The sequence below is a fragment of the Arachis stenosperma genome, chromosome 1, assembly GCF_014773155.1.
Source record: "Arachis stenosperma cultivar V10309 chromosome 1, arast.V10309.gnm1.PFL2, whole genome shotgun sequence".
Lineage (NCBI taxonomy): Eukaryota > Viridiplantae > Streptophyta > Magnoliopsida > Fabales > Fabaceae > Arachis > Arachis stenosperma.
In genome coordinates this window covers 60,703,350-60,725,924 of record NC_080377.1, presented here as the reverse complement: position 1 = coordinate 60,725,924, position 22,575 = coordinate 60,703,350, and the positions used below count along the sequence as shown (strand labels likewise).

The following is a 22,575-nucleotide window of genomic DNA, read 5'->3' as shown; positions in this document are numbered from 1 at the left end:
TAATGCCAAATAAGAATAAGGTTCTTGTTACATGTCAGCTAAGTATGTGAGTGAGAAAATAATATAAGCTAAGGCATATCATTAAACTTGATGCAAGAGTAAAGTCAAAGTATGAAGTAAATGCCATGAAGAGCATGTTGAGCATCAAGTTTAAACAAGAAAGAGTAGGTCATGAAAGACAATAGAAGTTCATGCCAATGCACAAAGGATGCAAGAATAATCTAAGGTTAAGCATTGACTTAAAAGTTTCATCACCCATGAATATCAAACAAGTCTAGAGGCACCAAAATAATGCAAGAAATTTTCAACAATTGAGTAGGAAAATTCCAACACTCTTATTAAAATAAGAAACTTAGAAAAGAAAATAACAACAAGATATAAAAACAAAAGTAAAATGCAATGAGTAAAAGTATGCAAATGCAATAAGCAAAATGAAAGATGAGAGAAAAAAACTCTTTTTTTTTAGATCTGGAAAAGGATAAAGTAAGAAAGGTAGAGGCGAGGAAAAGAAAGCTAGGAAGGGAGAAAAAGGAAAGAAGAAAGAGAGGAGAATAAAAAAAAAGAAAAGAGAAAAAAAGGGGCGCGAGGCGACGCGGACGCGTCATCCACGCTTACGCGTGGATGCGCAGATTAGTAGGGGGACGCGGAAGCGCCAAGTGCGCCTAAGCATGGATAGGGTTGGACGCATGGATGCGTACGCGTGATGTGCGCGTCCGCGTGGATCAAGAGTTGGGTTAGAGGCATAGTGTTGGCCTGGAGTTAGCACAACTCTCGGGTCCTATGTATAGGAACAGCGTCAGCACGTCGACGCGTACGCGTCATGTGCGCGTGCGCGTCCCTTCCTTTAAGCGCATAGGTTAGTGTTTGCACAAGGTTGGCCTAACTCTTTGGAAGAATGTATGTGGGTTACATCCGAGTATGGACGCGCACGCGTACAATGTGCGTACGCGTCCTTGCCTCTTTTTTTTTCACACATACTAAAAATAGCTAATTAAAATCCTCCTAACACTACCTACAACTCAAAATCAGCAAAAAATGCAAAATTACAAAAAATTTTGGCTTTTTGAAGAGTTTTCAAATACAAGCAAGGAAACTTGCTTCACAAGCAACCAACAACCAAATTATTAAGACAGCTATATGAAGAGAAAAACTACCTACAATAGCAACTCAAATCACTTATTAATCAAGGCTATAAGAGGGTGGAAAGAGTTTACCATGGTGGAGTGTCTCCCACCTAGCACTTTTAGTTTAAGTCCTTAAGTTGGACATTTGGTGGAGTCCTTGCTAGGGTGGTTTATGCTTGAATTCATCCTTGAATCCCCACCAATGTTTGCATTTACAATGACCTCCGGGATCCCAAATTAAGTGTATAAGGCCTTCAAGGAAGCGTAAGCAAATGACAAGGCCCCAAAGTTGATGATTGTCTATGTATATTCCGGGGTCCCATACTTTGTTTGTCAACCCCCTTTCTTCTTGATCTTCATTTCATCCTAATTCCATTGACTTGAGTACCACTTCACCTTTGAATCCCAAAGTTTGAGTTTCTACCCACTATGTACCTTGATTCTTGTTGCCAACCAACATCCAACTCTTTTCCACTTTCTAACCCACAAATATTTCTAAGTTGACTATCTGTTTCTAACAATGCATATTGATATGGTCCAAGGAAATTAAAGGATGAAATGATTACCCACTCAATTTGTAATTTGGATGGTGACTTGGCAAGGAAGATATCCAATGGTCTTGACATTGTAGGCTCCACTTCCTTTGGCTTCTCTTTGATGACTTCCATCTTTTGACAACTTCCTTCAACTTCCTCTTGTTGCTAACTTCCTCCAACTCTTCGTCATTGATCAAAACATGCATTGGAGGTTGTGCACATGTCTCCTCAACATCGATTTCACATCTCATGGAAGAAGCTTCAACAAGATCACCATTATCACTTGGTGTAGAGTTGTCTTCAATGATGGAGTTTCCTTCTTGCTCAATCTCTCCAAGGTCTTCCTCCACTTCTTCTTTGTCAACAATCTCCATCTCTTCCACTTGTTGCAAAGCACACTCCATTTCCTTATTTTCAACTTAAGACTCTAAAATCTCCCTCATACTCCTCGCTTCGGTTGTTTCTCCACAATCATCCGTGGAATTACTTTTCTTGTGGCATGAATCCCATGATTCCATCTTTTGACGGATGGTTGCTTGAAGCCGATCCATTTCTTCCTTGAGACGATCCTTTGATTCTTATTTCGCTTTGCTAACAAAAGTAGGATCATATTGCTCTTGGATTGATGGACATGGATATTCTTCCATGGGGAGTTGTGTTGGAAAGGAGAGTTCATCATGTGAGTGGAAAGGAGGTTCATCAAAGCTTGGAGGTTGGAAGGTGTTTTGGTTGTTGGTAGAAGGTGGAAGTATATGGGACATAAATTCTTGGAGGGTAGAGGTGAAACTAGTGAGTGAGGTTCGGAGCTCTTCTTGCTCTTGAGGAATGATACCAAGTGTATCATTCATGGGAACTTAGTTTGAAGGGTAAAGATGTTGGAGTGGTAGTGATTCAATGGTTACTTATTCATAGTTATCACAAGAATATGCATAGGGGGAATATGGATTAAGATTTTATGGAGGAAATTGGTGGAAATAGGATGTGGATTGAGAATATGGTGGTTGGAATGATGGTGTTTGAGGACTATGTTGAGAGTATGGTACATGGAATGATGGTGGTTGAGTGGCATAATCATGGTAAGAACCATCATATCCATTGGAATGATATGCATTATAGGAGGGATTACCATCATAGTAGCTTGAATGAGAAGGTTGCCATGATGATTGCTCATATGGATGTGACTCCCTTCTCAAAAATTCATCTCTCCCATAATGTGAGCCATCATTCAAGTTTTCATCACCTACAACATAGTCATAACCATATCCGAAACCACAAGGACGAGAATTCATAGTAACAAATAAAAAAAACTAATAGAGTCCGAAAACTAACAAAACCTAACAAACAAGCAAAAGACAAACATATTCACAATATTCACATATATACAATAACCAATAACACAACACCATTGCAATTCCCCGGCAATGGTGCCATTTTTGATGAATGGATTTTTGTGTGGTTTAGAATTTTACAAATGAATTCTCGTTGTAAAGTATAGTTTCCAAACCAACAATAATCCTTTCAAGCAAAAATTTGGTTGTCACTAGTACAAACCCCTATAAAGATAACCGAAGTATTCAAACCTCATGTCGTTCTCCCTAGGAATTGCAAACAAATGTTCTTGTTATTGGTTATGGAGTATGTTTTGGGATTTTTAAGGTAAGAAACAAGAATTGTAAATTGCAAAGGAAATAAACTAACAATTAAGGAAGGCTCTTGGCAAGGTATGAAAACTAGAAGTCCTATCCTAGCTCTCTTTATCAATTGTGATGAGAATTATTCATTACTACCACTTAGTTAACCCCTAACCATGGAGGAAAGTCAAGTGGATGAATTAACGTGAGTCCACAAGTCCTAGCCAACTCATAATAAAAGGCTTGATTTAGTGGCATTTAAATCAATTAGCAACTTCTGATTGTCAATCAACAAGAGAGATTGATAACTCAAGTGTCACTAATTACTCAACCAAAACCAAGAGGAATAAAATCTAACTCATAACTAAAAGAGGCATTTTAACAAATACATAGTATGCAATAAAGGTAAACAACATGAATTATAAGAATTAAAGAGAGATCTAGCTACAAAGAAAAGAGATCAATAATAAGAAATCAAAATAATTATGAAACAATAAAGAAGTTACCAATTGCATTGAAGAAGAAATGTAGATCTACAAAAGAATCCATAAGCTACAACTAACAATGAAAAGGAATTATAAGAGAAGTAGAATGCTACAACTACAAGAGAACAATTAGGGAAGGAAAAGGAAGATTAGGAGACAAGAAGAAGTAGTAGATCTAGATCTAAACCTGTTCTTGTATGGATACCTGGAGAGAGAGCTCAGTCTCTGGGAGTCGGCGCCGAGCTATTGCTTTCGGTGCCGACCTTCAGGTCTTGTGATAATCCGAGCTTTTCTCCAAGAGTGTGTCCAATCGCGTAGAGCTTTGAGCAAGAAACAGGGGGGAGTGTACCTGCAAAGGCACTCCGAAGCTTAAGTTAGTATTGAGAATTCAATGTCTTCCTTAGAATAGAAGATCATACCTTTTTATAGATGATAGTGTATAAGTCCGTTACATTCCTGCTTTATTGCCCTTATTAAGGAGCAATAATAAGGGTGAATGTCGGTTTAGACGTTTCATTTTGTGAAGTAGTCCGTTGAGCTGATTTGTAACGTCACTTTTTAATAAATGACATTGATTGCCGATTAGTAACTGTAACGCCGATTAGTAACGTAAATTGCCGAGTTATGGTCTGCAATGCCGATCTTGTAACAGTCCTGATCATAGCCCCCAAGCTTAGCCTGACTATATTTTGATAAAGCAGGTTGAGCTTTTTTTAGTTATAACTCGGCGATTTGAGTTATAGGTATGGAGCCCCCAGATCAACTTACTTTATTAAAATAATGAATAATTTGAATTTCAAACGTGATTTGAAGTTAACGTGTAGTGGAAAGTGTGGTAGTCTTGTCATTGATTGTGCCTTTGATTTTTCCAATGTAATTTTGAACCGTTAATTTAATAGATGCAACGGTTGGGTTTTTCATGGAACTGAATAGTTAATTTGAATAGTTGCTGAGACGATTTTGATAAAAGTGAATTGGTTGGGCGAGAATATTGAGTTAGTTCACCGTTGTTTGGTGATTTGATTGAGTTTGATTGCGCATGTGTAAACGATGCGACTTTGAATTGAAGAGTTGTTGCGAATGGATCAGTGTTTGTACTTGTATGATATGTGATTGAGTTTGTTGACTGTTGATAGTCATAGTTCGGAATTGAAGATTGAGTTTGACTGCGCATGTGTAAACAATGCGACTATGAATTGAAGAATTATCGCGAATGGATAATTGATTAAAGATTGTGTTTTGATTGCGCATGTGTAAACGATGCGACTTTGAACTGAAGAATTATCGCGAACGGATAATTGATTAAAGATTGTGTTTGATTGCGCATGTGTAAACGATGCGACTTTAAACTGAAGAATTATCGCGAACGGATAATTGATTAAAGATTGAGTTTGATTGCGCATGTGTAAACGATGCGACTTTGAACTGAAGAATTATCGCGAACGGATAATTGATTAAAGATTGTTGATATAGATCTGATGATAGTTGATATAGATTTGACAATGACTGATAATGATTGATATAAATCTGAAACTGAGATAATAGATATAGATTTGAAAATAGAAAAACAGATATAGGTCAGCGAATAGGGATAACAGATATAGGTCGGCAAATAGAGATGACAGATATAGATCGGCAAATAGAGATAACAGATGTAGATCTGCAAATAGAGATGATAGATATGGATCGAAAAATAGATATAACAGATATAGATTGGCAAATAGAGATATCATATATAAATTGGCAAATAGATATAAGAGATGTAGATCGGAAAATGAGATATAGATCGGCAAATAGAGAGATCAGATATAAATTGGCAAATAGAGATATCAGATATAAATTGGCAACTAGAGATAGCTGATAAAGATCGGCAAATACAGATAACAGATATAAATCGAAAAGTAGAGATGACATATAGATCAGAAAATCAGATAACAGATATAGATCAGCAAATAGGGATAACGGATATAAATCGAAAAATAGAGATGACATGTAGATCAGAAAAATAGAGATAACATATATAGATCGGGAAATAGATATATCAGATACAAATTGAAAAATAGAGACGACAGATATAGAATTAAAAAATAGAGATAACAGATATAAGTTGAAAAATAGAGATGACAGATATATATTAGAAAAACAGATATAGATCGACAAATAGATATAACAGATATAAATGGGCAAATAGGGATAACAGATATAAATCGGAGAATAGAGATGATTGATATAAATCGGAAAATAGAGATGACTGATATAAATCGGATAATAGAGTGACGGTTATAAATCGGCAAATAGAGATTTTTGATATAAATCGGCAATTAGAGATGATTGATATAAATCGGACAATAGATATAACAGATATAAGTTGGCAAATAGGGATAACAGATATAAATTGGAATATAGAGATGATTGATATAAATCGAAAAATAGAGATGATTGATATAAATCGGATAATAGAGTGACTGTTATAAATCGGCAAATAGAGATTTTTGATATAAATCGGAAATTAGAGATGATTGATATAAATCGGACAATAGATATAACAGATATAAGTTGGCAAATAGGGATAACAGATATAAATCGGAATATAAAGATGATTGATATAAATCAGAAAATAGAGATGACTGATATAAATCGGATAATAGAGATGACTGTTATAGATCGGCAAATAGAGATTTTTGATATAAATTGGCAAATAAAGATGATTGATATAAATCAGACAATAGATATAGATCGGCAAATAGATAAACCATAGATGAATTGAAAAATAGAGAGATGACAGATAATGATCGGAAAAACAGATATAAATCGGCAAATAAATATATAAGATGATTTGAAAATTACAGAGATGAGAGATAATGATCGAAAAAGCAGATATAGATCGGCAAATATAGATATCAGATATAATTTGGCAAATAGAGATAACTGATAAAGATCGACAAATAGAAATAACTGATAAAGATCGGCAAATATAAATAACTGATAAAGATCGGAAAGTAGAGATGATAGATATAGATCGGAAAATAGATATAACAGATGTAAGTTAAAAAATAGAGATGACAGATATAGATCAGAAAACAGATATAGATCGACAAATAGATATAATAAATATAGATTGACAAATAGATATAACATATAAATTTGGAAAATCGAGATGACAGATATAGATTGGCAAATAGATATAACAGATATAGATTGACAAATAGATATAACATATAAATTTAGAAAATCGAGATGACAGATATAGATTGGCAAATAGATATAACAGATATAGATTGACAAATAGATATAACATATAAATTTGGAAAATCGAGATGACAGATATAGATCGAAAAAACATATATATATCGGCAAATAGATATACTAGATTTGAATTGAAAAATAGAGATGGTGGATATTGATCGGGAAAATAGATATCGATCGGCCTTTTTCAGGCCTTAATGATTTACTATATGACCTTTGTTTACAAAGGTGCTGGTAAGTTTGAAACCATTGGAAGGAAATGGGGCCTATAGAAAGAAAGGTGTTTATTTCGAGGCCCCACGGTGGGCGCCAATTGTTCTTGTATGGATACCTGGAGAGAGAGCTCAGTCTCTGGGAGTCGGCGCCGAGCTATTGCTTTCGGTGCCGACCTTCAGGTCTTGTGATAATCCGAGCTTTTCTCCAAGAGTGTGTCCAATCGCGTAGAGCTTTGAGCAAGAAACAGGGTGGAGTGTACCTGCAAAGGCACTCCGAAGCTTAAGTTAGTATTGAGAATTCAATGTCTTCCTTAGAATAGAAGATCATACCTTTTTATAGATGATAGTGTATAAGTCCGTTACATTCCTGCTTTATTGCCCGTATTAAGGAGCAATAATAAGGGTGAATGTCAGTTTAGACGTTTCATTTTGTGAAGTAGTCCGTTGAGCTGATTTGTAACGTCACTTTTTAATAAATGACATTGATTGCCGATTAGTAACTGTAACGCCGATTAGTAACATAAATTGCCGAGTTATGGTCTGCAATGCCGATCTTGTAACGGTCCTGATCAAAACCTATTCCTAATTCTAGAGAGAAGAGAGAGCTTCTCTCTCTAGAAACTAACTCTAACTACTTCTAAAACTAAACTATGACTAAAGATGTTGATTCCCCTTCGATCTTTGGATTAAATAGCATCAGAAATGAGCTGGATTGGACCCAAAATGCTTTAGAAATCACTGGCCACGAGTTACACTTTGGTGAGTCACGTGCAACATCGATGCATATGCGTATAGTGCGCGTACGCCTCCCTAGACGAGTGGCAACTATGGTAAATCTTATATCATTTTGAAGTCCCGGATGTTAGATTTCCAACGCAACTGGAACTGCCTCATTTGGACCTCTATAGCTTAAGCTATGATCGATTAAGTGTAAAGAGGTCGGGCTTGACAGCTTTGCATTTCCTTCATTTCTTCATGAGTTCTCCATTTCTACATGCTTTTTCTTCATTTCCTCAATTCCAATTTTTGCCTCTTAAACCTGAAATCACTTAACAAATATATCAAGGCATCTAATGGAGTCAAGGTGAATTAAATTTAGCTATTTTAAGACTTAGAAAGCATGTTTTTACATTCAAGCACAATTAAAGGAGAATCTACCAAACCATGCTATTTCCTTGGATAAATGCGGGAAAAGATAATAAAACCCCCTAAAATCAATACAAGATAAACCCTAAAAATGGGGTTTATCAATATCAATCAACAGTTGATGTAGCATTAGTGAATGAAATTGGTGATATTGGTATTAATCAGTACCTTCAGTACTGTAACTTCCTAGTTTATGAATAATGTATATGATCTTTAGATGATAACAAAGTATATTATTAATCAGTACTTGGTGTGCGTTTGATGAGCATTGACCAAAGTCAAGAGGAGAAACATAGGAGAACTCTGGAAGAGAAAGATGGGACAAAAAAATTAAAAGAAGAATTGGATTAAAAAATTAAACTGATTGAGAAATTAAAAGAAGAATTGTAGGAAAACGGAGACAAATCAGAGGTAGTGACGAGAGAATATGGAAAAGATTTGGAACTACTAAAAAAGATGGAAAAAGATATTACCAGCATAAAGAATCAAGTGATAGAAGTTACTATGAAGATGAAGAAGTTAGAGAAAACAAGAAAACAGAAATCCTTGATATGTTTGCTGAGGATTTTAAGTGAGTAGTGACTCAAGCCAAGTTTTTGGCACCAGAGCAGGACTTTTCTTAAATGTATCCTACTAAAGTGGTTTGCAAAGGAGCACTCATAGATAATGACTTTGCTGCCGAGCAGGAGGAAGAAAATGTGGCAGATAACTAATTATTTGTAAAAGTTAAATATTTGAATTAGTATTTTGCATAAGACTTTGATGAAATCTTTATGTTTTTAAACTTTGAATATTTCATTAGCTTACATGCTAAGTAATTTGATTTGAATTCGGTCGTTATGAATATAATTGAATGCCATTATATGCATGTGTTGCTAAGAATGGATTAAAATTAAGCATAATATTAGATGTTAATATTTGGAGTGGAATACGAATATATTGTTGCATTAATAGACATTTTTAATGACCAATGTATTGGCAAGTTCGATTAATTTGAGCACTAACATATAGATCAAATGATGGTAGTGATTCCTTGTCGACATATATTCAAAAGTGATAAGAATCGACATATTGTCGTTATATAAGTTAGATTGATAAATTACTGACGTATAAGACAATTTGACAGAAATGAAATATATAATGAAGGACAAAATGAGTAATGAGTTTTATTAGATCTTTAATCACAAAGAGTACATATATATCCCGGACTTTTAATTGTTGTACAACTTTAAAGAAGAAACATTTTAAGTATTAGGTCAAGGTTTACCATCTAAAGTTTGGATATGGTATGCTCCATTACCAAGAACTTCTATAACTTGGAAGGGACCTTACCATTTGGTAGCCAATTTCCCATGAGATGGTGGTCATATCGCTCTTCCAGTTTTACGGAGTACCAAATCATGAATTTAGATAGCTTGAGAATGAACATTTTGATTATATCGGCGACCTATATGGGGTTGCATTGCTCTATGCCGAAGTATGGCCATAACTTCTTCTATAGAATCTAATTCTAGTTGACGAGCTTCTAAATTTGCTTCATTGTTGATAACTTGAGTGCGTAAGGAGGATGAAAATGTGGCAGATAACTAATTATTTGTAAAAGTTAAATGTTTGAATTAGTATTTTGCATAAGACTTTGATGAAATCTTTATGTTTTTAAACTTTGAATGTTTCATTAGCTTACATGCTAAGTAATTTGATTGGAATTCGATCGTTATGAATATAATTGAATGCCATTATATGCATGTGTTGCTAAGAATAGATTAAAATTAAGCATAATATTAGATGTTAATATTTGGAGTGGAATACGAATATATTGTTGCATTAATAGACATTTTTAATAACCAATGTATTGGCAAGTTCGATTAATTTGAGCACTAACATATAGATCAGATGATGGTAGTGATTCGTTGTCGACATATATTCAAAAGTGATAAGAATCGACATATTGTCGTTATATAAGTTAGTTTGATAAATTACTGACGTATAAGACAATTTGACAGAAATGAAGTATATAATGAAGGACAAAATGAGTAATGAGTTTTATTAGACCTTTAATCACAAAGAGTACATGCATATCCCCGACTTTTAACTGTAGTACAACTTTAAAGAAGAAACATTCTAAGTATTAGGTCAAGGTTTACCATCTAAAGTTTGGATTCGGTATGCTCCATTACCGAGAACTTCTATAAATCGGAAGGGACCTTACCATTTGGTAGCCAATTTCCCATGAGATGGTGGTCATATCGCTCTTCCAGTTTTACGGAGTACCAAATCATGGATTTAGATAGCTTGAGAATGAACATTTTGATTATATCGGCGACCTATATGGGGTTGCATTGCTCTATGCCGAAGTATGGCCATGTCACAAACTTCTTCTATAGAATCTAATTCTAGTTGACGAGCTTCTAAATTTGCTTCATTGTTGATAACTTGAGTGCATAAGGAAGATGAGACACATCCAAAGGAATCATTGCATCATAACCATAGACAAGATGGAATGAAGTTTCTCTTGTGGTGGATTGTACAGTGGTATTGTATCCCCAAAGTATTTCTAGGATTATTTCAGTCTAAAAACATTTGGAATCATTCAATTTTATTCGAAGAGCTTCTAAATAACCTTGTTGGCTACTTCAGCTAAACCAGTCTGTAGGTGTTCAACTGAAGAGAAATATTATTGAATTTTAAAATTCTGTAAAAAAGAAGAAAAATTATAATCGACAAACTGCCGACCATTGTCAGTAATAATATGTTGAGGTAAACAAATGAAATCATTTTTTGAGAAGTTACTTTTTACCAATGATTGTGCTTCAATCCATTTAGAGAAATAGTCAATAACTACTACCAAAAAATTAATCTGACCTAGCACTATAGGAAAAGAACCTAAAATATTAAGACCTTACTGATTGAAAGGACAACTTACTTCAGAGATGTGTAATGTAAAACCTAGAAAAATGATAATTAATTAATTAATGAATTAAAAGAGAGAAAAAACGGTTAGAAAATTAAAAATTTATAATTTGGAGAATTACCAATGAGAATTTAATATAGAAAATAAAATTGAGTGCAAAAATATAACTAATTGCAGAAGAAACACATACCAGCATTAAAATTGGCTGTACCTGTTTAAAATTGTCCAGTACTGTGAGTGGGGAAATTAAAATTGTGAAAATGGCAAGGAAAAATATTTAGAACATAAACTCGAATCCTTATCTTAAAGATTTTGGCCCTAGGTTGGGTCACAGACCGAAAATCACACCTGGCCTCATTAAACCCAAGCCCATGGCCCAAGTCCATGATATATAACCCCATTTCACCAAAATTCAGCACTCATTCTCCCACCATTTATGAGAGAGCCACAGAAAAGAGCTTGAGGAAGAGAGGAGAAGCATGCCCTAGTATTACTATTCATATTCAATTTCAAATCCACATCACCTTTGCTCTAGAGATCCGATTGACGAGCCGTTTATGGCCACTTGTTCATCTTGGTGATGCATGAGCATCTTTAATTGTTTTTAGTTATTATTTCTTTAAATAAAGTCAGTGATCTATTATTTTCATTAAGATTTTTATATTCTTAATCAATGTTCTTAGAATTTATTCCCTTGAATTAAGTTAAAAATTTTCGTTGCTTTAATTGAGATTTTTTGGTGCTTTGATCAATGCTTCTTAGGAAATGATTTAAAGATGTTAGGTGATGCATGAGCATCTTTCCTATCTTTTTTTAGTGAATTTGTATTCAAATTTGAGTTTAATCAAGATTTAAATACTTCTTAGCCACTATGAATGCTACTTTGAGTTTTTTGCAATTTCTATTTATTTCAGGTAGCATTCGGATGAATTTGACAGAGTTTTATAGCAGAAAAGGAAGAAAGCAAATGATGTTGTCAACCCCGACCTCCTTGCAGTCAAATAGAAATAACTTGAGCTACAGAGATCCAATTGACGTGATTCTAGCGCCATTGGAAAGCTAACTTCTAGAGCTTTTCAACGATGTATAATAGTTTATACTTTCACCAAAGGAACGCTGGCATAGTGGTGCCTAACTTGGAGAATCCTAAGTTAGGCACTGGAAGAAGCACTTGAAAGTGAAGTTAGGCGCCAGTTCAATCACATAAAGACGTGCATTTTTAAGATCGGCTAGCAAATGAACTCTCATTTCATTATATGATGGTCCCTTGAAACCATGTCCAATTGCAGCAATACCATCCAAGACATGTTGATAAAGTAAGATGATTGAATTGCATTGAAATAAAGACGTGCATTCGACGATCCATTTAGCAAGTACCAACTTAGCCTTGTGCACAATTTCTTTACTATCCAAAACACTTTTCATAGTCGATTGAGACCTTGGAGTAGTCCTTTCCTTAAAATAACTTTCAATTTGTGTAGCAACAATAGCCCTTCTCTTTCCTTTGTCTCCCATTGTTGTAGGAACAACAGATTGTACAGCGTTAGGCAATTCAGACTCTTATGCATGTGTTTTCACACCAAAAGACTCCACCTCAAATTTTTTTTCCATCTTATTTTTTTATTTTCCACCAAAAGCCTTTTGAATTGAAGTTCAACCTCTTCAATGACTTCCTTACATACTTAAATTTGTCCAGAAATTTTTGCAAGATGATATTTCATTCTATATATTCCCCCACCATTATAAGTATTCAAACAAAAGATACATGTATATTGCACCTTGTGATTTTTGTCATACTTCAAAGTGAAAAAATCCCAAGTCAAGTCAGATTTTCCTCAAGAGGAACCCGTTTGAGATTCTTGGATGGCATTTTCTTGTAGCAGTTGATCACTTTGTGGTTGTTCCATCTAAAGTACATACAATATATAAATTACAAATTACATATAGCAAAATGAAATCTGAGCCATCAAAATCCAAAATTGAACTTATCATTATTTTTGAAAATTATATCAAAATTCTATTCAGCATTATAACAATTCAAAATGATTAATTCATATAATTAACAAAATAAATTAATTAACTGAAAAACTGAAAATCTCACTGCGACAACTCATATAATTAACAAAATAAAAAAACTGAAATAAAAAACTGAAGAACTCACTACACCAATTCATATAATTAATAAAATAAAAAAATATTTGAAAAACTGAAAAATTCATTGCGGCAGAGAAAACAGAGAAGGCCTAAAGTCCATGGCGGTTGAGACAGATACTCAGCAAGACAAAGACGGCCGACGATAGAAGCCTTGAACTGACCAGCCAACGACGACTACGACAGAAGCTTCAAACCGACCTTCCAACAACAACGACGCTGTCGATAGAAGCTTTGAACTGCGAGGGTGGCAACCATTGGTGGTCATTACCAACGTCGAGTGGTAGGGATGGTGGATGCATTACTTATACTCCTTGGAGGAAAATAGGAAATTAGGGTTGGAAGGGAGAAGGACTGATGGTGGGTTTTCTTTTTTTTTTTGGCGTCAAAACACGCCGTTTTTGGGGAAAATTACAAAACCGGACCTTAAAGAAACCCGGCTAATCGGTTTTTACAAGGTGATTCTGGGGTCAACCGGACCGGCCAGATGATCGGTTTTCGGTTAATCAGATCGGCCCGGTCCGATTTTAGAACCTTGATAATTATTATTATTATTATTATTATTGTTGTTGTTGTTGTTTTTTTTTTTTTTTTTTTTTTTTTTTTTGAACAAAACGAACTCAACACAACAACGTGGAGTAAAAAAAACATACACAACACAACAACCTAGTCAAGTAAGAGTTATCCCCAATGTCATCTCCGGCATTGCCATCAACAACAGAAGGGATCCATACAACTCCATTCTTTAAACCTGGCTACTGATCTGTAAAAAACTTCTTCTACACCTACTTCGTTTTTATGAATGATCCGTCCATTCTTTTCTAGCCAGACATTCCAAGTAATTGAAAAGAAGCATGTGAACCACTTCTTACGCTCCTCCTTACTAACCCAGACACCTGACCAATTCTCAAAATGTCCCTTCAGTAAACCTAGAACAGCCCACATCCTCCCAAAATCATATAGCCATGCATACCATACCTGCCAAGTAAAATCACAACCAAGAAATAAGTGGTGAATAAATTCAACATCCTTTTTACATAAAACGCATATATTATCACCCTGGTGAACAATTCCCAGCTTGCATAGTCTTTCTTTAGTATTCACTCTACCTATCAAAACAAACCAAATGAACAACTCCACTCTTGGCAGAACCAAGCCTTTCCATATAGTTCTAGTAAAGCTATAACTCATTACATTCTCCGAGAGCATATCCGACTACAACACATGTACAAAAGAGTTAGTAGAAAAACTCCTTCACTATCAAACTTTCACACAACTCTATCCTCTTTATTGTTTGCTAGTTTTACAGGTCTTAAAGCATTATGCAACTTATCCACTAATTCCAACTACCATTGGTATAAGTCTTCCTGCCATTGAAAGTTCCAAACCTACTCTAACCTATCCCAAAATCCACAATCCCCTATCACAGATCCTCTTTGGTTTGAAATGGAGAAGAGCCTCGAAAAACTATCATTTAACGAATTACTTTGTAGCTAAACATCTTTCCAAAAGCGGATCCTTCGTCCATCACCTACCTCCATAGACAATTCAGTGATCACCATATGTCTCATAGCTTGATCTTTGAACTATAACTGAAAAATATCCTTCCATGAACTCCCACTTATTGGTAATGTCTTATTTGATAACATCACATTGGGATCCAAACTATTACAAGAGCAAACAATCTTCTTCTACAATGAACACTCCTCTTTTGAAAAATGCCACCACCATTTAAACAGCAGTGTAGTGTTCCTAACCATGGCATCCCCTACCCGGAATCCTCCCAACATTTTTGAAGCCTGAACCACATCCCACTTCACCAATACCATACCATTCCTGTCTTTCTTCTTATTCTATAGAAATCTTCTCTGCAAAGAAATTAACTTTTCTGCCATAGCATTTAACATCTTATACAGACTCAAATAGTATACCGGCAAGCTATTTAGTATAGATTTAATTAGGACCAACTTACCAACTTTAATGAGAGTCTTAGCTTTCCACAAGCTAAGCTTCTCCTCTACTTTATCAATTATCGGCTTCCAAGTCTTGACAAGCCTTGGGTTTGCACCTAAGAATATGCCAAGATATTTGACTGGAAGATTAGCCTCCTTACATTCCAATATGCTACACATATTGTAAATCAACTGCTACTCACAATTGATCGGGATCAAGCTAGATTTATCGAAGTTGATACTCAACCCTAACATTACCTCAAAGCATCTTAGTAGCCTTGCATAATTTCTAATAGTCACCTCCTCTGACGGGTAAAACAATATAGTGTCATCGCAAACTGGAGATGTGACATCTCTATATTATCTCTGCCAACCAACAAAGGTAAAACAAGTCTGTTTCTAACTGCCTCACCCACCATCCTATATAGAACATCAACAACAAAAACAAACAAAAATAGAGATAGTGCCAACATGTCTGTTTCATCTTAAAAGGTTTTGATGGCGAACCATTAATCAAGATTGACATCGAATTTGTGCCAACACACTCCTTTACCCACGCCCTCCACTGCCAACTGAAACCCATCTTCTGCAACACAATAGCAATAAAATTCCACTTTACTCTATCATATGCCTTCTAAAAATCCAATTTAATAATCGCCATTTTTTTCTTTCTCTACTTAAGCCATTGCACTATTTCACACACAATAAGTGCATCATCATGTATTTTTCGTCCTTTAACAAAAACACTCTGTGTTTTTTCTACTACTCTTGGCATTAGTGATCTCATCCTCCTAACCATCACATTAGATATTACCTTGTATACACAGCCCACCATACTAATCGACCGAAGGTCTTTGATCTCCTTTACTCCAACAAACTTAGGTTCTAGGGCGACCCATGTAATATTTGAATATGAAGATAACCTAGATGTCTGAAAGAAATCCAACACAGATGACGTAAACTCTGTACCAATCTCATCCCAGCACTTTTTGCTAAAATTTATGTTGTACCCATTACTTCCTGGGACTTTAAATGATTCATAGTCGAACACCACCTCTCTCACCTCCTTTACCGACGGGATTCTCTCCAAAGTTGTCGAATCTTCTTCATCTATTCGATTTACCAACCCATCACTAAATTTCACAATCGGAGATCTCTCTTGATGATACATGTCCTTGTAAAAACTCCCTAATAGTAATCTTGATTCTAGCTGGATTTCTAATCAACCTCCCATTAAGTACCAACGCCTCAATTCTACTGTTCCTCCTCCTCGCCGATGCCAAATTATAAAAGTATCTAGTATTTTTGTTTATTTCCTTCGCATATCTAGATCACGACATCTGTTTTCAGTGCACTTTTTATTTTCATATACCATTTTTCGTAATAGCTAACTAATGTCTTCTTTTTTGTTTCTACTGTATCATCATAAACCTCATTATTAATCTTATCATCTATCTTCTTAATCTCATGCTGAAAACGCTGAATCTTCTTATCCATGTTTGTTATTGTTGTTGTTGTTGAGTGAAAACAGTATAGTCATCTCTGAATATTACCGAAATACATCAATGGTTCTTCCATTGGCATTTCAATGTCAATCCCTTTTATGTTACCTGCATGATTATTTTAGCTACTTATAGGTGTGACTATGACTAGTGAAATTAATCTCAACCGCATTTATCCTTAAAGCTTATTTTAGTTATCCTTCCAAATCTGTTGAATTGCGTAGCTTATTGGAATGCTTCTGTATATGTGTATATATGCGTTTGCCTCTATAAATTTTCCAAAATGTGCATTTATCAGAGTCACCTAGGAAGTTTGATGGACACAAGTGAGCTAGTACTAATAACTCAGGAGTTAATCAATATGTATAAGATAACGGAAAAAGATATATATAGACACGCACACACAATTTTATTTATATTTATTTTAGTATATATCTTCGTATTTTTATCATCTCTCGACCACTAAATAAAATCATATTATCATTATATCTCATGTATGTTAACATATTTGTCACGGCCTTGTTTGATAAAACAAAAGGAATGTATAATTATTAAAAATCAGATACTAAATTAATTATTATGTACTTGTGTTATTTCACATTTTTTTAACAAAATAATTAGTCACTTAAATAATATTAAATATTAAAATAATTAAATTTAACTTACTAAAATAATGAAACTTTTGTATTATACTATAATTATTTTTTTTCAAAAATAACAAATAATATATATATGCATTGATTAATTTGATTCCTAGTTTTAAATATTCATATAGCATAATTGACAAATGGAGCATCAATAAAAGTACAACTATAACTACGTTGCATACTTCAAATGATAATAAAACTTTTATCCAAAGAAAGTTGGGGATCTAGACTCTGTAAGGGATCATTGTCCAATCCTACATATTAGTAATGATAAAAGTATTTTAATCATTGTCCAATCCTACATAGAAGGAATGATTAAAATTTTTATTGTTAATGATAATAATTTTAAAAAAGTCAATAAAAACCCAAAAAACTTCAACAAAAATGATAAGAAATATGAAATATATTCATTTTAAAATTTAACAATTTTACACCAGGTAAATGCGTTTGTTCCAATTTGGTTTTTGTAAATGACAAAAACTCTTTTCTAAAATGAAAAAAAATACGTTTATGCTAGGAATTGAATTTTCTCTACAATTTACTTGTATATTTTAAATAATTATTCAAGTTGATTGTCAAATACAGAAATCAATTTTTTGTGATATTTGTGAACAATATGAACTTACGAATACTACTTTAGCGATTTATACATAAAAATAATACAAGTATATACATATATAAAGTGACAGATAAAATGATCCTGAAGTGTTGGATGCGTGTTGATGCACATGAAGAACAAAGGGCTTAGCATCAATCAACAACATTGTATCATAACCTTCGGCGAATAGGGACAAGTTTACGTGGTTATGACGAAATGGTTGAGTAAGAGTGAAATCAGGCCAGTGGAAAAGAAAATAATGTATTGTAATATTTATTTAATTTAATTTCTTATTACATTTTTTGGATGCTTGCATCTTGCTCTGCCCTCAGCTCACTCATCTTTCAGCATCACCTATTTTGTGCAAAAATAAGAACACCCCATGGTAGTTCCCACATACCTTTCACAACTCTATAATGGTGGAGCCCACAATTTTCTTCTTAGGTTTATATAATATATAATATGTAATACATGATATGAGTGGTGTTATTCGAATGTATGTAATTCAAACACCTATAGATTTCAGTTATGCGAGTGTAAAATTGATCTTTTGTCTTTACCAATAGTAGTAGATGCATTCTCAAATATTATTATTATTATTATTATTTTTACTAAAACTAGAAAAATTCGAATCTAGAATTTCTTAGATGAGTATAGAAAATTTATGTCATTTGAATTATAATTTATTGGCATAAATTAAAATTAAAATTCAAATTCATATTTAATTTATTTGGCTTGTAATCCACGAATGTCATTGATTAATAAGCCTAATCATTATCTTAAAATATAATATCTCATAAGATAGAGTGCTAATTTTTATTCTTATAAAAACATTATTTATATATTAAAATTAATTATTAAAATTAATTATTATATATTTATGTATAAATATATATGTAATTTAATTTTTTAAATGTATATTTTATATTTTAATATATATTTTATTTTAGTAACTGATTTTAATAACTAATTTTAATATATACCTAACATAGTTATTAATCTTATACATGACAAAAACAAATACACATAATTTAAGATAACAATTAGTCTTTTTTTTTCTATTTAAAATTGAGGCAATTAATTTTTTATTTATGAAAAATAACGAATTTATCTCATTTTAATAGTTTTGAGTTTGAATTATGTTGAACAGAAAGAATTGAATAAAAAAAATTAAATTATATTACAAGAGACAACTATAAATCTTTAAAGAAAATTAATCAAATTCTTAAAATAGAATCTGAACAATGATAATAAAAAATAATCATAATAAGAAAGTACTTTATCCCTTTTCTTTTCTTTATTTATTGTTTAAGGAAAGAGATAAAGGTAGCCCATAAAATATATAAACACTCATTAGAATAGAAAAAGAAGAGGCTTATATAAAGGTGGGTAAGGCGTGTGGGGCTCTTGAGTCATTACAAGCTTAGTGTTGGTTGAGACTTTTGCATTAGTTTTTGAAAGTTTGCATTGGTTTAGCTAAGCTACCTTATTATTATAGCTATCTACCTAGTGTGGAATAGTGTGTGAGTTTGTGTTTGATTTGTGTAAAGTGAAGTGGTAAAATGGGAAGGCAACCTTGTTGTGACAAACTTGGTGTGAAGAAAGGACCATGGACTGCTGAGGAAGACAAGAAGCTTATAAACTTTATTCTCACAAATGGGCAGTGCTGCTGGCGTGCTGTGCCCAAGCTGGCCGGCCTCCGCCGATGCGGCAAGAGCTGCCGCCTTCGCTGGACTAATTACCTCCGCCCGGACTTAAAGAGAGGACTCCTCACTCAGGCAGAGGAGCAGCTTGTTATTGATCTTCATGCCCGTCTTGGCAACAGGTTATTATTGTCTTTTTCTTTTTAAATATAACTTGGCCTTCATGCATTGTATTGGTTTTCTGTTTTTTGTTTCTTTAACTATAGATGTTTATATATTTTATGGAAGATAATTTCTATTTTAATATCTGAAGTTGATGGAATGAATAAATGTGTTTTTAAGTTTTTTAAAATGACCAATTAAGTTTGTATTTTTTAAAATATATTTCTTTTATGTTTTTTTTTAAACCTTTCATCTCACAATATTGAGAGTAATGCTCGTATCAATTTTGATTTAATTAATTCTTATAAATTATTTTCACATATGCATATTGATCACAATTAAAAGGTGGCTATATCAAGTAGGCTTTCAGTATTAATAAAATTTAACCGTACATCTTAATATCACATGGAGACAAAAATTTGGCTAAGAACCAGTAAAGTATACACTTCAGCAGGGTGTGCAGATGAAATGTCCATACATGGTTGCCAAATGATTACTATATTGGACCAGAGATTCTATGTTGAAGAATAAAATTAAATAACTTCTAATTAGTTGCAAGATGTATGAATCTCAACAACACTAATATTAAAAAGAAGTTGAGTCATTGCTTAAAGCAATTACATGTTGAATTTGACGAGTAGATATCTTTTAAGACCAAGAAAAGCCTAAAAATAACATAAACACATATCATGGTCTTTGAATTTTGATACATTTTTTTATTGATGTCTCAATAGGTGGTCCAAGATTGCAGCAAGGTTACCAGGAAGAACAGACAATGAGATCAAGAATCATTGGAACACACACATCAAGAAAAAGCTTCTTAAGATGGGGATTGACCCTGTCACTCATGTACCTCTCAATAAAAAGGAAAGTTCCTCCCCTGAAGACCAAAAGAATCTGCAACAACAAGAGCCTAAGGAAGGTAATAATGGGGATCTCAACTCTGAGGAAAATAATTCAAATTCATCATCCCCAACTGAAAATTCTTCTTCAGGAGAAGAATCTCTTTTGCTAGATAGCATTTGCAGCGATGATTCTCTAATGATGGATGATTTATGGATGGATCATGAAAATACACTAGTGGATGCATTGTTATGGGACACTACCCCTAAAGTGGAGGGCACAAATACAAACACAAACAATGTTGACATGGGACTCACAGTGCCATCTTGGGAGGATAATAATAATTATGCTTGGTTATTGGACTTTGAGGACATTGGTGTTCATGATTTTGGTTTTAATTATTGTTTCAATGAGATAGATCATTCAAATGCAATGCAAACTATAGGAAGTGAAAGAAAAGGGTCTTTAGCGTGATATGGCAGTGCAAGGATAAAAAGGTAATTTGGCTAAGCTATGAAAATATGTACATGTCACTAAATACCATGGCCTAAAGTTTTCTTGTTCTTGGTGTTGAATTTTTAATCTTTCTGAGTTTTTGGAAGGTTGGAATGTGAAGAAGCTTTCCTCTCTTATGAGTTTCCTTTAATTTACCCAACCGAAAAACAAAAATGATAGCGAACCAATCACCAAAATGTAACTTTACTTCTTCCTCTTCTAAATGTTGTAAGATGTAACCTTTTATGTGTACGGTAGGGACGTAACACAAGGGAAATGTCAAATATTGGGTTATAAAACCTAATGTACAAAAGATGTTACTTTGAAAATAATAGTAAAAATTATTATTTTTGTTGTTTCTCTTCATTCTTTTCCAAGTTTATTTCAGATTTTGGAAAGTTTGAAGACATATCATATTCATATCATATTCTTAATAAGATATTATACTGTAAAGACTCGTGTTATTTTTATAAGAAGTTAATAATTAAAAATCGTTAAGTGATTTGATATATTTAATTAAATTATTATTTAAAAATTTTTAATTATAAACTTAACATAAAAATAACTGCATATAAATTTTTACTTATTTATACGCATACATTTCTTTTTCTTTTCTTCTATTTTAAGAATGTATATCTTTTATAAAATCTTTAATGTTCAAACAAAATTATCCCTAATGAGACAATGGTTAAAAATATAATATTTTATATATCTCTTCTTATTAGTTTAAATTTTTAAAAAGAGTAGTATTCATACTTGGCCCAAAATATAAGTCAGACCCAAAATCAGAGAAAGTCCAAGTCATAGCTATCCATAACTGACCTTTTCGCAGGTTGGATTGAAGCACTGTACGGTAATTCCTTCACTCCCAAAGAAATTATAACTAATTCCTAATATCTCTCACCCACTTTTAGAAGAGGGATCTCAACAACCATAAGATAAAGGGATGATTATCCACCACCAGAAGTGAAACTACTCTAACGGTGGTTATTAGTTCATCCCCTATAAATACACTGATACTTTTCAGGTATACTTAAGTTCTAATGCACTTAAACCTGCTAAGACTCTTGCTGACTTAAGCATTGGAGTATTTTGCAGGTACCACCCCCTACCTTCTCATAAACAACTTGGACGACAGCCACATAACGTGAGCTAAGTCGGAATTTGCTTCATTGAGAATTTGGACCTCACATACAAGCCCAAAGGCAATCTAGTTTCAGGTAACCTTCGGAATAAGTAGTATAATTTTATAGTATTAAAAATTCTATAACTTAAAAGAAAAAGAAAG

The 22,575-nt window shown here is 33.5% G+C and overlaps 1 protein-coding gene across 1 annotated transcript; it reads left to right on the top strand.

Moving 5' to 3' along the window:
• The first annotated feature begins 19,572 nt into the window (after nt 1-19,572).
• Nucleotides 19,573-21,592, top strand: LOC130936261 (MYB-like transcription factor ODO1). Its single transcript, XM_057866312.1, has 2 exons — nt 19,573-19,969; nt 20,684-21,592. The coding sequence occupies exons 1-2, from the start codon at nt 19,707-19,709 to the stop codon at nt 21,264-21,266; spliced, it is 846 nt and encodes a 281-aa protein (XP_057722295.1). The 5' UTR covers nt 19,573-19,706; the 3' UTR covers nt 21,267-21,592.
• Nucleotides 21,593-22,575: the final 983 nt, after the last annotated feature.